General features: G+C 44.4%; 1 protein-coding gene across 1 annotated transcript in view; it reads right to left on the reverse strand.

The window, feature by feature from the left end:
• Window positions 1-7,128, reverse strand: part of CCDC88C (coiled-coil domain containing 88C) — a 133,191-nt gene extending 126,063 nt beyond the window's left edge. The window contains exons 1-2 of the mRNA XM_042990385.1: window positions 6,932-7,128; window positions 6,093-6,193 (exon numbers count right to left, since the gene is read on the reverse strand). Coding sequence (XP_042846319.1) covers window positions 6,093-6,193; window positions 6,932-6,991 — 161 coding nt within the window. The 5' untranslated portion in view covers window positions 6,992-7,128. The remainder of the gene's footprint in view (window positions 1-6,092; window positions 6,194-6,931) is intronic.
• Window positions 7,129-15,021: the final 7,893 nt, after the last annotated feature.

A 15,021-nucleotide genomic window follows, 5' to 3' on the forward strand; every position in this document is an offset into this window, starting at 1 on the left:
GAATAATTCATGTGGGAAACCCCCAAAGCGTCATTTATTTTCTAATCTCAGGCAAAAGTCAGGTCCAGCTGAGATGAAACTAGAAATCTGAATCAAGTGATTTATCATTCCTCTCATCTACGTCCAGAACATTTTTCAAAAATGTTTCTTATGTGAAGAGAACAGAGTCAGGAAAAGAAATTCAGCTTCCGCCTCCCCAGGTAGCACGCGATGCTTTCCACAACAAAGCCCTCCCTCCCAGGTGCCTGTCCCATCCTCCACAAAGAGAGCTAACTGAAATGAGGGCTGTTTTCAGGGCTTCATCATCTGTCATCCTGGCTCCGTGATAAGGGTGCTGAACCTCCCCGGGGTGGTGTGAAGGCAGAGTCAGCCTCTTCCTCAGTAATCGGCCCACAAGGAGACAGGAGCACAGGAATGGGGGTTGGGGGGCAGGGGAGAGTTAAGGAAATCAACCTCAATGCCACTCGACTCATCCCAAAGCCAACTAACACAAAACTGACCAAAAAAAATTTACAAATAGAAATCTTTTCAAATGTCATTGGAAGTATAATCTTTTTCTTAATAACATGAGCTGTTTGGAATTCAGCTGTTAAACATTTGACATATACACCACGAGTCCCTACCCTGTTTCATGTGTACGCAAACCCCTTTACGCATTACATGTTGTCAGCCATGGATTTTGTTTGAACACCCTGTATCCCCTAAAATAATCACATGGGTACCTTGGGTCAACCAGGGAATCTCTTTTCAACTGTCATGTGACAACATGTCTTATTGTCCCCACAGGGTAATGGAGCCTGGCCAAGCCATTTGCACGTTAGGTTTCTCTTGGAGCCATTCATTACTGAGAAAACAAAGGTTAACAGTTCAGTGGAAATTAATTTAGGAATAGAGGCGGCATTCAGAACTTAAACCACAAAGGCATTGTTAGCTACAGAAGTATACCTGACATTACAAATAATTTATCTCAAAGGCTCACTTCTCCTTTGCTTAGGTATCTCAAGAGATGAGAAACAAGTTCATAATGTGACTAAAGTACTTCTTAAATCTGAACTTAGAGAACACGCAGGACTTTTTCTGTTTTGCTACTGCGGTCCCAGCTTTGAGTCAGAGGGCCTCGGCACGCGTGGTGGAATACACATTCACTGCGTGAGCAAAGGCACAACGCACAAGGGATGCGGGGCGGTGGGGACCTGGGTGCCCCTCCGATAACAGCAGGGAAGCCTCTGACCATCTCGGCTTTTGTTCTCCCAGTTCAGCTAAGAGAAACAACACTACAAAAGAGCCTCATTCGATGCTTACCATATGAGTAATTAGACTCATTATCACTATCATTAGTACTCCCATCTTCTAACTGAGGCTCTCAGGGTAGAGAAACAACTGGAAACAAAAGTCAACTAGGGTTAAGTAAGGCTCATCCTCACTCTCCCAGCACTGAGTAACCTCCACCTTTCTATGCTGCAGGAAATGGGTCAGAAGACACAGACTCCAGTCCGGGGTGCAGGACTGGCCAAGGTTCTCTGGGCCCCAGGGTGCTCATCTGCAAAATGACTGTAGGATCCTTCCAACCCTAGACTGTTATTCTGTGAAGGCCAGGTCGCACTGGCCACACTTGGTCCTAGATCTCAGAAAGAGGACATCATATAACCATTGAACCAACTGCACATCCCCAAAAGCCATCATTAACAACAAGATCTTCTTTCCACAATATCAAGATGTCAGAGGGCAGGAGAGAGGCACTGGGAGTGCAAACATCTGGTAGTGTGTCCCATCTCAGAGAGTTCCAAGTCCAAAGTGTGGGGCCCCCAGGGCCTCCTTCTCATAAAAACTTCTAACTAGAAAAAAGGATATCAACTTGCCCTAGAATTTTAAAGAGTTATGATTTAGGTTTATAGCAATCTTGCCCCCCTCCTTTTTGAAAGCCAGCCCCCAACTTTGGTTATATTCCAAAGGCTTCCAAAATTTAAACCTGAGTCAAGAAATGTATTGACACAGAACAGATGCCCACAATATATCACAGGTAAAAAAAGAAAAAAAAAAAAAAAAAAGGATGTTAAAAAAACAACAGCATGAGCCCAAGTTTGCATAAAAATACATTAAGGAACATATACCTATTTACTATGGACATTCAGAAGACACAGATTAGCATTGCTACCTCTTTGTGGCAAAATTATAGGTAATTTTATTTTGCTCACCATTTCTTATTCTCCTGCAATGAATGTAAACTTTTGGTGTAATTAAATATATTTTTTTTTCAACTTGAGAGACAGCAAGCAAGTGCGTGAGGCACAGAGACAGAGAGGGAGAGAGAGAATCCCAAGCAGGCTCTGCACTGTCAATGCAGAGCCTGACCCAGGGCTTAAACCCAGAAACCGTGAGATCATAACTGAGCTAAAGAGTCAGATGCTTAACTGACTGAGGTGCCCCCTTGGTGTTATTTTTAAGGACTCAAAGCCCCCACGTCATACTCTGTAGCCAAAAAAGGAAATCACTTAAGTTCACAAGTAAAAATTTTTGCGCCAACACTTTCCTGCCAACACAAACTCATTCAACAACAAATATTTGCCCTTATGTCCTCAGCTTTCACAGATACCGAACAGGAATAGAACTCTTCTTCCAGCACACTAGGGGAAAAAAAATTATCCTTCAAATGCCTTTTAGAAACTTAGGCCTGAGGAGGTTTCTAACCCCTGAAAAAGATCCTGAATTTTGCAGTGAGCACCAGGGGTAAAGAAGGGAGTCTGAATAAAGCAAATAGTGCTGGACTTCCCACAGGCCTTGCAAGGGCACAGGCTCTCAGTCCCAATCCCAAGTTCCCAACTGCACTCAACAGCCACAGCCTCAAATCAGAAGGTGTCTGCTCTCAGAAGTACAGATGCACGCCGGAGCAGGCACAGGGGTGCACGCACGAACGTGGCCCAGGTCTCACTCCCAACAATGATGGATGTTTCTTGGGCATTTTCTATACACATCATCTTATTCAATCCTCCCAAGTTTATAAAATACAATCCCCTTATTACTGATAGCGAAGTTGAGGCTTAGAGAATGTAAGTAATTTGCCCAAGGTGGCTGAACTAGTAAGTGGCAGAGAAGGGAACGTGAACTTGGTCCCTGAAAACATCAGGCAGACAAGTGCTTAAATTCTTTTGCTACGAGACAGTGAGAAACGTGTCCAAAGTGAATCAGAAATCTTGTTTTCCCTTGGGTACCAGCAGATCACCCAGAAAGACTGCATTTATAGAGGCACTATTCAGCAGGGTGCCCCGTGCATCTTGTTCCAAGCCACTCAATGCCTTTCACTCAAGAATTCTCCTAGACCTGGGCCTCCCCTGAAAGCTGAGCCCACAGGGCTTTCCTGCTTCCAGGCACTGATGTCACCGTGAGGCCAGGGCCAAGAGACTACTACTGTGGCCTTCTTCAATTGCCGGAGACAAAGCCTAGGTGCAGCCACGTGACCCCCGCCGGCATCCATATGGCTCTGAAGTGTTAGGTAACATGCCTCTTATCTGAGCTCCAGCAACCCACTGAGCACACTGCTCTCTACAATTTTCCCAGGTCCTACCAACTTGGGGAGAATTTACCAAAATAGGCAAGTAGCACACAGTTGGAGCTATCAGCATAGGAGATAAGGCAGAATCGCCTTATCACTTACCTGCTAGATAGCCTGACATTTCTCCATTTGGCACAAGTGAACACCAAGGCTTACAGACAGTGTCAAATATGGGGCTTGGACTCGGGTCCCAGCATCCAGCTGTGCCCTAGCGCTTGCTGAGAGAGGACCAAGGCTAAGAGCTACGCAGTAATCTAGGAGACTAACAACGTAGGAGAAGGTATACTGGAAAAACTCCTAAGGGGCACCTCAAATCCGTTCTGGATTAAGAGGGCACATATATAATTGATATTAATACCTGTTAAGTGGCAAGCACTGTGCTAATCGCTAACACATCATCCCTTTTAATCCTCACAACCATCGCTTAAAGGAGGCAATTTACTTCCCATTCTACAGATGAGCAAACTGAAGTGTTGAGCGGTATGTGCCCAGCCTCACTTGGCGAGTGTAAGCTAACCTAGGGTTCAAACCCTGGCTGGCTACCTAGGCTGTCAACACTAGGGCTGGAACACTTTTTTTTTTTTTTTTTTCAGTTGAGGTAATTACATAGAGCGAAATGCACAGATCGTAAGTTACAGCTTGATGAGTCCTGAAAAATGAAATGTCCTTCATTTCATGATCAACGTCCTGATCAATGTACAGATCAGTATTACCGTCCCTAAAAGTTCACCTGTGTTTCCTTTCCAGACGATCCCCACCCACCTCCAGGTGCAAACAACGTTCTGATTGCTATCACCTGGAACAGGGTCATTCTGTAAACGGTGTGCTGCTGAAGCCATTCACTCCTTGATTTCCTTGTTCAGAAAGCCATCCAAACAGCTTCCTGGTGTCCTTTCCTCTGTTCCTGACCCTGACCAGAAGGCACCAGAAACACTGCTTGAGGCCATAAGAGCTGCCAGGACTTATCAGCTCCCATTTCTAGAATGATTATCTTCGCATATCACAGAGGAGAGACCATGTAAAATTGTCAAGGGAAGTGGAGAAGCCCTTCAAACTGAATTTAGCCACGGGGCCAAGTGTGAACAAGTGATGAGCTGGCATTTCTCAAAGGAATGGTCCAACAGGCTCTCCTGATTTACAAGCAAGTGGTAAACGCTTCAGGAATTCCAAAGGTCAGGGAAGAAAGAGAAACAGTCCCAGGGCTTTTGTTCTCCCCTCCGCCTGGGTGTAAAAACTGAATGAAAAGGCTGGGGATACTGCTGTTTTTAATTAAACAGTCTTGGGCTTGGGTAAGGACACACTGGTCACCGGACCAATGGAATCCAGTAACTTTCGGGGTCCACCAAAATGGGGGTAGAGTTGCCAGAACTTAAATATGACGCTTGACAACCCCAGGAAAACTCGTTTTCATCAATGTTCTCAGACAAGAGCTGCCAAAGTGGCAACAGATTTGTCTTTTTAGAATCTAACCAAACACAAGATTGGTAAGATTAAGAAACAGGCAAACTCAAGTGTCTCTCACACAACATGACACCCAATGACTTACTAAAAGAAGGAGTGTTGCCAGGGAATTTTAAAAAACAGGCCTTTTTAGGTAGATCTATTTAAACCACTTTCTGAATATGCCCAAGCTAAGTGCTCCTCCTGTGTGGGCCGCAAAGCTGATTCTCATTAGCTAATGGCTTCATGTTCAAGTATGACAACTTGCTTAGTTGCAGGTGAGTAGGTGAGCACAAGGGGCCGATCCACAGAGAACATTAGAATGTTTTATTTTGCTTCCAGCGCTTGTGAATCATACTGACACTCAGTTCCAATGTGTTCCCTGCACTTTCTGGGTTAAAAACAGAACGCAGTGGAGAGCCAACACCTACGTGTGGCAGGCTGTCAATCAAACGGGCTCTGCAGAATTCAGCAACAGGAAAGGATGTGGTCAGACATATATGCTAACAAGTGTAACTTCCACCAAGACCCTGTTTAAGCTGCGAGTGCTTCAAGACAAACAGTACCACAGCACTGAGACTCCCAGGGCCTCTCTTAACACAGTGACTTCAAATCCAATACAGGGGAAAGGCCTTAACCAATTGCACTTGCTTCGGGGCAACTGAAAACAAGATGAAATGGAAAGCTCAGAAACACAGGCATCCCAACCTACAGTGGAACTTTATAGTCCGTCACAGATGCTCTGGGTCCACCCTAGACACTTCCTGTAACCAGACTCTCCGTTACAGTTCCTTGCCCCCAAAAAGGGTTTTGTTTTTTTTTATTTCAGAGTTCAAACCTCAAGTATCTGAGTTTGAAGTCAATTGTGCTATCTAGACCAAGAGAATGATAGTCGTTCATTTTCAAATTTGCCAAACAAGCTGCCAACCTGCTGTCCTGGAATTCTCCATATCCCCAAGGGAAAGAAGTCACCTTCATACTATACTGCAATACCAGGGACCCTGCCTGCAAAGAACCCTCCTGTTTCAACTTCATGTTCCATTTCTACAACCTTAAACGTTCTGAAGCATCAATTTTTCCTTTCTCCTTGTAGATAACTTACATTTGCAACATGATTTGGTTCAAAAAGATGCCATCCGCTAAATCCATGTACATTGTCAGGTTGTCCTGGTTGCCGCTTCCAAATGAGCCAAAAGTTTTCACCTGCCGGGAAAGGGGCATAAAGAGAAAGACAGGAAAAGTCACCCCCAAGCGCACAGTCTAAAGCTCTCTCGGGTAAAGGCGAGCAGGGACGGTGTAGGAAAAGGGGGTCACCCACACCCACTCACCCTTCAGTAGGCACCAAGCCCACCCTTTTCTAGGGCCTCTACCCGCTCCTCGTGCCAGGCAACAGAAGCCAGAGAGGAGGAAAACTTCCTCCCCGCTTTTCTCCAGCGTTCCAGGGCGGAGGGGGAAGAAAAAAAAAAAAAAAACCCAAAAGGGAGTTTTCAATAAATTTCTCACGTCTCAAATCTACTGGAAAGGACTGCGCCGACCCCAGCCTGTAAACGTTCTCACTCGGAAACCCCCAATCCCCACCGCCATCCACCCGGCCTCAGGGATTCAGAAACTACACGAGGATATTTTTGGAGAGTGGGTCCTTTACTCGAGTGATCAAGCCATGGGTGGCCCAGGTGACTACTCAGACCTTGTCCACTCCAGGGACACAGCCCAGCGCCCGAGTGGGAACAGGTGTACCCGCTCAGACCCCGGTCGGAACAGGCGCAACGGCTCCCAAGTTGGAAATGCCTCCAGACCCCGGGGCTCAGACCCCGACCCTGGCCAGGAGCACGTACTGAGTCCCTCGCGTTCCGGAAGCTACCCCGTACCCCGGGAAGAGAGAACGTACCGCTACCGCCGGTGCACCAACAATAAGGCAAGGAGCTAGTTGGGAGCACTCACCCAGGTCACCAGCGGGCTCTGCAGGAAGAGCTCCATGAGCTCCGAGACGGTCACGTCCATGCTGAGGCTGTGCCCGCCGGCTCCACGCCCCGGTCCCCCGCGCCGCGGCACAAAGCGGCTCTGGCAGCAATCGGCGGGCGCGGGGCTGCGGCGGCTCGCGCCCGGGAGACAAAGGCGGGGCGCGAGCCCACGTTCCGCGGCTACGGCGGCCCCGCGCCCCGCCCGGGGCTGGGGGAAGGGGAGGGCCCGCCACTCGGGGAGGAACAATGCGGGCGGCAGCCCCGCCCCGCGCCCCTGGCAGCCGGCGCGCCGCCTCGCGGTGCCGGAGCCGGGATCCCGGACGCTGGCGCTGCTGCGCTGGGAGCAGGGAGGGGGCGAAGGCCCGCACGTGTGCGGGGGGAGGGGGCGTCCGCGCAGTAGGCGGGGCTGCCCCCACGTGGGGCCGCAGCCACGCACCCACGCTGAGCGCAGCAGCCTCCGCGCTCGGGGCCCCAGCACGTGGCGCCTCCCTGCGCGCGTGCGCCTGCGGCGGGCCCGAACTCCCAGCGCGGGCCAGAGCGCGCGGGCGCTGGCGCCCCCGTGCCTACCCGGGAGGCGCGCCGGAGACTCGGGCGCCCTGCTTCCGAGGGTCGTCCCCGGCCCACCGCACGCTAGGGGCACAGCAGAGCCAGATCCCGAGACCGCCGGCCCCGGGCAGGTGCAGCCCTTCGGCCACGCGGAGTTCCAGCCGCCCAGGTGCCTCCAGAGGCCCCGCCCCGGCCTGTGGCAGAAGAGCGGAGCCCGCCCCCCCTCACGTGCTGGCGTCGGTCTCGCGTGCAGATGGGGCGCGAGCCCGGAGGTCACAGGAGGAAACTTAGTGTTGAGTTTAGACCGTAAGAACGCGACCTCTTGCGTCCCGCCGCGCCACCTCCCGGTCTGCCTCCCTTTTAAAAGTTCCAGTAGGTGAACGGTGATGCTCCTTGGGCCCGCCCCTCTGTGATCCCGACCCTCAAAACTACCGCCTCTTTGCCGTAGAGGAGCCAAATATCGGATTCCAAATTGGAGGGCGTAGCAGCAGTTTAGTGGAGGAAGACAGGAGAAAGGAAAAGGGCCCAACTGGATGGAAAGCAAGCCCTGGGACCTGACCAGTCTGCTGAGACAAATGCCGTGGACCCAAGTTCCTGTCTGCCACCTCACCTTGGGCTGGTAATAATTTCACACTACGATTCAGTTCATTGTTCAAAGCACTTTATGCGATTTAATCTAATCCTCACGCGTTGTCCAGGTGAGCCAACCGGTGTGGAGTTGACCTGAAGCGCCTAGTGTATTTCTTTTCAAGTATACAGTAGGCATCAAATAGCTGGGTTGGTAGTCAGTTCGAAGTTGGCTGCCAGGTGTTGAGCCTGCGGCATCTGCCGGTGAAGTGTGGTATTGCAGCCGAGTTCTCATCTTGGGCTGGTGAGGGGGTGACATTGCGGCCCCAAGAGCCAAATGGGTGATTAAGAGTTCCTAAAGAAATGTGGAAGTCAAGGTAACTGAGGAAACAACTGGGACACTGCGAAGGAACTAAAATTTCTAACCCAAGTAGTTTTCCCATGCACCAGAAATTTATTAATTCCCTAGTTGCCCTTAATTGTAAAATCGGTTGGAAAACAGGTGTAGCATGTATCTACATCCATCTTTGCTTGGAAGGTCTTTGTTCTGTAAAGTAGTGAATGCCTGAAGGACCAGAGTGTTTTCCACATTGCCCCCAACTCTTCTGGAGACACAAGGAGGGATCTTTAAAGTTATTTGATAAGCATACTATTTTGTGCTAAGAAACACATTGAACTAATGAATGCTTTGTGACCGTGGGGATGAGACATTTCTCATCATGATGAGAGAATTTGTCCCTGGGGACATTGGTAATCCCTGGGCCACAGGTCGGAAATTTCTGATTTGGGGTCAATTAGCTGCCGTGTTGGTTCATGATCATCGATGCATCCATCATTCGTTGCCTAGACCTTAACCTCACCCTATTCAGAGACTGCTCAGCATTCTTGTTTCCTGAGAGGCAGGGGGTCAGGTAATCCAGAAGGTGCCCAAGTTACAGGGTTGAAAGTCTTTGAAAGGCTGGACCACCTGTACAAGGTACTTCCTAGAAGCCTTTTAATGTCTAAAATTGAAATAAGAATGTTTTCCCCTATGTGACTTTAAAATATAATTTTGAGGGCCCAGGTGTGGTGCATGTGAAAGGATTTATAAAGATCCATAATGACAGTCTCTTGCTGATCTTTTGCAGAGGGTTCTATCACCACTTTAATAAGAATTCTTTCATTGGGGTATCTGGATGGTTCAGTCGGTTAAGCATCGGACTTTGGACTTGCTCAGGTCATGATCTTGGATTTGCGAGTTTAGTCCTTGCATGGGGCTCTTTGCTGTCAGCGCGCAGCCCACTATGGATCCTCTGTCCCACTCCCCCTCCCTGTCGTACTGTGCACGTGCTCCCTCTCTCATAAATAAACATTAAAAAAAAAGAATACTCTTAAATAAGAATTGTTTCCCTGAAGTCTCCGTTGGATTGGAGCATAGCTTCAGGGAGCCTACACACAGACCATCTGCTAACCACTAAGCAGAGCCTCTCCATCCCCACCTGAACACCCTTTGGCTTTCACTCCATCTGTCTGAGACTTCACTCTTTAATTTTTTTTCTTGCTTGTTTCTGTATAAAAAGTAATTTCTCTGCTTTAGACATTGCTTCTTAGGACTATTTTAATTATGTTCTTCATTCTGAAAAGGAATTTTCCTTCCCTTCTTGGAAAATGCTGGCTCAGCACTGTCAGCTAATGGCATATCTAGGTTACCTGATAGCTTAAATTATTTGTGCAACTTGGGGGTGGGGGTCAGGAATGGCTCTTTGTTAATGTGTCTTCGTATTTGGTTTCTGTTGGAATGAGTGTGTATTTCATAATTAAAAAATATTTTTCTTACGTCAAAACAGACCTAACCTAAAACTCACCATCTTAACCACTGTGTTCGGTTTATCAAAATTGAATACATTTGCATTGTTGTGAGGCCATCACTACCATTCATCACCATCACTCTTTTCCTTTTATAAATCTGAAACTCTATACCTATCAGTCGCTCTCCATTCTCTCCTCCCCCAGCCCCTGGCAGCCCCCATTCTACTTTCTGTCTTTATCACGTTGACTATTCAAAGTACCTCATATAAGTGGAATCATACGGTAGTTATTTTTTTGTGACTGGCTTATTTCCTTTAACGTAATGTCCTCAAGATTCATCGATGTTATACCATATTTCAGAATGTCCTTCTTTTTCAAAACTATTATTCCATGGTATGTATACATCACATTTTGTTATCCACTTATTGGTCAATAGACACTTAGATTGCTTCTTTGTCTTAACTATTGTGAATACTGCTGCCCTAAATACAAGTGTGCAAAATACCTCCTTGGGACCCTGCTCTCAATTCTTTTTTGAGTATATACCCAGAAGTGGGATTGCTGGATCCTCTGGTAATGCTATTTTTAGTTTTGGGGGAACCTCCCTCCTGATTTCCACAGTGACTCTACCATCTTCCATTCCACCAGCAGAACACAAGCATTCTGATTTCTCCATATCCCCACCAACACCTGTTTCTGGGGTTTTGTTTTGTTTTGTTTTGTTTGGTAGGAGCCATCCTAATGGATGTGAGTGGGATCTCCCTGTAGTTTTGATTTGCATTTCCCTGATGATTAATGTTGAGCATCTTTTCATATACTTACTGGCCATTCGTATATCCCCTTCGAAGAAATGCCTACTTTTGAATGTCTGTGGTTGTTGCTGAGTTTAAGGAATCCTGTATATATTCTGAACATGAATCCCTTATCAGATAAATGATCTGCAAATATTTTCTCTCATTCCATGGGTTGCCTTTTTGCTCTCTGGATAGTGTCTCTTGATGTACAAATTTTAAATTTTCACAAAGTCCAGCTTACCTTTTTTTTCTTTTGTTGCCTGTGGCATCATATCCAAGAATTTATTGCCAAATCCAATATCCTGAAGCTTTTGTCCTATGTTTCCTTCCAAGTTTTATTGTTTTAGGTACTTGATTCATGTTGAGTTGATGTTTGTATGTGGGGTTAGTTAGGAGTCCAATTTCATTCTTCTGCCTGTGGATAATCCGGTTTCCCCAGCATCATCTGTTGAAAATACCATCCTTTCCCCATGAATGGTCATGGCACCCTCATAAAAAGTCATTTGACTGTATACACAAGGGTTTATTTCTGGATTTTCCATTCCATTGGTCAAGATGCCTCTCTTTATACAAATACCACAGTGTTTTGATTACTGTAGCTTTATAGTAGGCTTTAAAATTTTTCTTTTTCCAATTTGATATAAAATTGAACTACAGCGGTGGTTAAGGTATAGAGCAAATGATTTAACTAATACATTGTAAAATGGTTACCACAAGTAGTTAGCACCCAACACTTCATATGCAGTGTTAACTAGAATCACCATGTTGTGCATTAGTACTGATTTGTCTTATAACTAGAAGTTTGTACCTTTTGACCACCTTTATCCAGTTTCCCCCTCCCCCTTAGCTTCTGCCTCTGGGAACCACATTTTCTATTCTACAAAATGTGTGGGGTTTTTCTTGTTTGTTTGTAGATTCCATGTATAAGTGAGAGCAAATGGTATTTGTCTTTCTCTGACTTATTTCATTTAGCATTATGCCCTCAAGGCCCAACCATGTTATTGCAAATGGCAACATCTCATTCTTTTATGACTAATATTCCACTGTATATATGTACCACAACTTCTTTATCCATTTGTCCATCAGTAGACACCTAGGTTGTTTTCATGTCTAGGTTATTGTAAATAATGCTGCTATGAACATGGATATGCAGATATCTTTTTGAGTTAGTGTTTTTGGGTTTTTTTTTTTTTTTGATAAATACCCAGAAATGAAATTGCTGGATCATATTGTAGTTCTATTTTTAATTTTTTGAAGAACCTCCATACTGTTTTCTGAGTGGCTGTACAATTTACATTTCCACCAACAGTGCACGAGGGTTCCCTTTTCTCCACATCTTTGCCAGCATTTGTTATCTCCCATCTGTCTGGCCATTCTGACTGGCATGAGATAATATATCATTGTGGTTTTGATTTGCATTTCCCTAATGATTAGTGATATTGAGTATCTGTTCATGTACCTATTGGCCTTTCATTTGTCTTTGGAAAAATATCTATTCATATCCTTTGCCCGTTTTTAAATTGGATTATTTGTTCTTTTGCTATTGCATCATATGAGTTCATTATATATTTTTAATTTTAAACCCTTAGCAGATACATGGTTTGCAAACATTTTCTGTGGGTTGCCTTTTCATTTTGATCATTTCTTTTGCTGTGTGGAAGCTTTTTAGTTTGATGTAGTCCCTCGTGTTTATCTCTGATTTTTTTGTTTGTGCTTTAGGTGTCCTGTCCAAAAATATCAATGCCAAAACCCATGGAAAAGGTCTTTTTTCCTATATTTTCTTCTAGGATTTTTATGGTTTCCGGTCTTACATTTAAATTTTTAATCTATTTTGAGTTAAATTTTGTGAGTGGTATAAGTAAGATAGGGGTTGAGTTTCATTTTTTTTTTTTTTTTTACGAATATCTAATATTCATGGCACCATTTCTTGAAGAGACTGTCTTTTCTCCATTGAGTATTCTTGGCTCCCTTGTCAAATATTAGTTGACCGTATTTGCATGGGTTTATTTCTGGGGTCTCAGTTCTGTTCCTTTCGTCTGTGTTGATGCCATATAGCGTTTTGATTATTATATTTTTATAGCATAGCTTAACATCGGGAAGTGATTGTGCTGCCTCCTGCTGTGTTCTTCTTTCCCAGGATTGCTTTGGTTATTCAGGGTCTTTTGTGGTTCCACATAAATTTTAGGATTTTTTTTTTTTTTACTTAAAAAATGCTATTGGAACTTAATAGGGATTGCATTAAATCTATAGATATATTTGGGTAGTGTAAGCACTTTAACAATATTAGTTCTTCCAACCCAAATTACATTTATTTGTGTCTTCAGTTTTATTCATTGTGTTATAGTCTTCAGTGTAGAGATCTTTCACCTTCTTGGCTAAACTATTCCTAAGTATTTTTTGTTTGTTTGTTTTTGATGCTATTGTAAATGGGATTTTTTTTTCAGATAGTTCATCATTAGTGTATAGAAATGCTACTAATTTTTGTGTGTTAATTTTGTATCCTACAACTTCATTGAATTTGATATGACAGGGTTTTTTGGTGGAATCATTAGGATTTTTTATGTATAAATTCCTGTCATCTGCGAATAGAGAAAATTTCACTTATTTATTTCCATTTCTGATGCCTTATATTTTTCTTGCCTGATTACTCTGGCTAGGACTTCCAGTACTAGATTGAATAGGAGTAGTGAGAGTGGCACCCTTGTCTTGTTTCCGATCTTGGAGCAAAGGCTTTTAACCTTTTACCATCGAGTATGTTGTTAGCGGTGGGCTTGTCTTATGTGACTTTTATTGAGGTTCATTCCTTCTGTGCCTAATTTATAAAGAGATTTTATCATGAATGGATGTTGAATTTTGTCAAATGGTTTTTCTGTGTCTGTTGAAATGATCCATGGGATTTTTTTCCCTTGCATTCAATAAGATGTATCACACTGATTTGTACATATTAAATCATCCTGGCATCCCAGCGATAAATCCCATCTGATCATGGTGAATGATCTTTTTAATGTGCTGCTGAATTCAATTTGCTAGTATTTTGCTGAGAATTTTTTATATCTCAGTTCATCAGGGATATTCGCCTATAGTTTTCCTTTCTGGTAGTATGCTTTTTGGCTTTGATACCAAGGTAATGCCAACCGTGTAAAATGGGTTCAGGAATGTTCCCTCCTCGTCTGTGTTTTTTATTCCTTGTGGGGTTTTTTGAGATATAATTAACATTATATTAGTTTCAGATATACGGCATAATTATTCAGTGTTTGTGTGTGTTGTAAAGTGATGACCACATGTAAATCTAGTTAACATCTGCCACTGTATGTAGTTACAAATTTGTGTTCTTGTAAGAATTTTTAACATTTACTCTGTTAGCAACTGTCAAACATGCAGTACAGTATTATTATCTATAGTTACCAAGCTGTACATTACATTCCCCTGACTTATTTTACAAAAGGAAATTTGTACCTTTTGACTCCCTTCACCCATTTCACTCACCCCCCTCAACCCACAGCCCCACTGCCAACCACCAATCTGTTCTCTGTATCTGTGAGTTTGGTTTTTTTGTTTTTGTTTTTTTACTTATTTTTTTTTTAGTTTGTTTATTTTGAGAGAGAGAGAGCACATGCAAGCATATAGATGGAGGGGGGACCTGAGGAGGAGGGGGGGGGGAGAGAGAGAGAATCCCAAGCAGACACCAGGCTGTGAGTGCAGAGCCCAGTGCGGTGCTGGACCCCATGAATCGAGCCATGAGATCATGACCTGAGCTGAAATCAAGAGTACCATGCTTAACTGACTGAGCCACTCTGGCGCCCCTGTTTTTGTTTTGTTTTGATTTTTTAGTGTTTTTATTTTTGAGAGAGACCAAGCATAAGCGGGGGAGGGGCAAAGAGAGACTGAGACAGAATCTGAAGCAGACTCCAGGCTCTGAACTGTCAACACAGAACCCACCATGGGCCTGGAACTCCTAAACAGCAGGATCACGACCTGGGCTGAAGTCAGGCGCTTAACTCACTGAGCCACCCAGGCACCTCTGTTTTTGTTTTTTAAAGATTCCACATAGAAACTATATCATATTTGTTTTTCTTTGATTTACTTCAGTCAGCATAATGCCCTCAAGGTCCATCCATGTTGTGGCAAATGGCAATGTTTTATTCTTTTTTATGGCTGAATAATGCCATTTGTACATGTGTACCACATTTTCTTTCTCCTTTCATTCCTTGATGGACACTTAGGTTAATTGCATATCTTGTCTGTTGCAAATAATGCTGCAGTGAACATTGGAGTGCATGTATCTTTTTTTTTTTTTTTTAGTTTTAATTTTTTTTTTTTAACGTTTATTTATTTTTGAGACAGAGAGAGACAGAGTGTGAACAGGGGAGGGGCA

Source organism: Panthera tigris, chromosome B3 (assembly GCF_018350195.1).
Source record: "Panthera tigris isolate Pti1 chromosome B3, P.tigris_Pti1_mat1.1, whole genome shotgun sequence".
Classification (NCBI taxonomy): domain Eukaryota; kingdom Metazoa; phylum Chordata; class Mammalia; order Carnivora; family Felidae; genus Panthera; species Panthera tigris.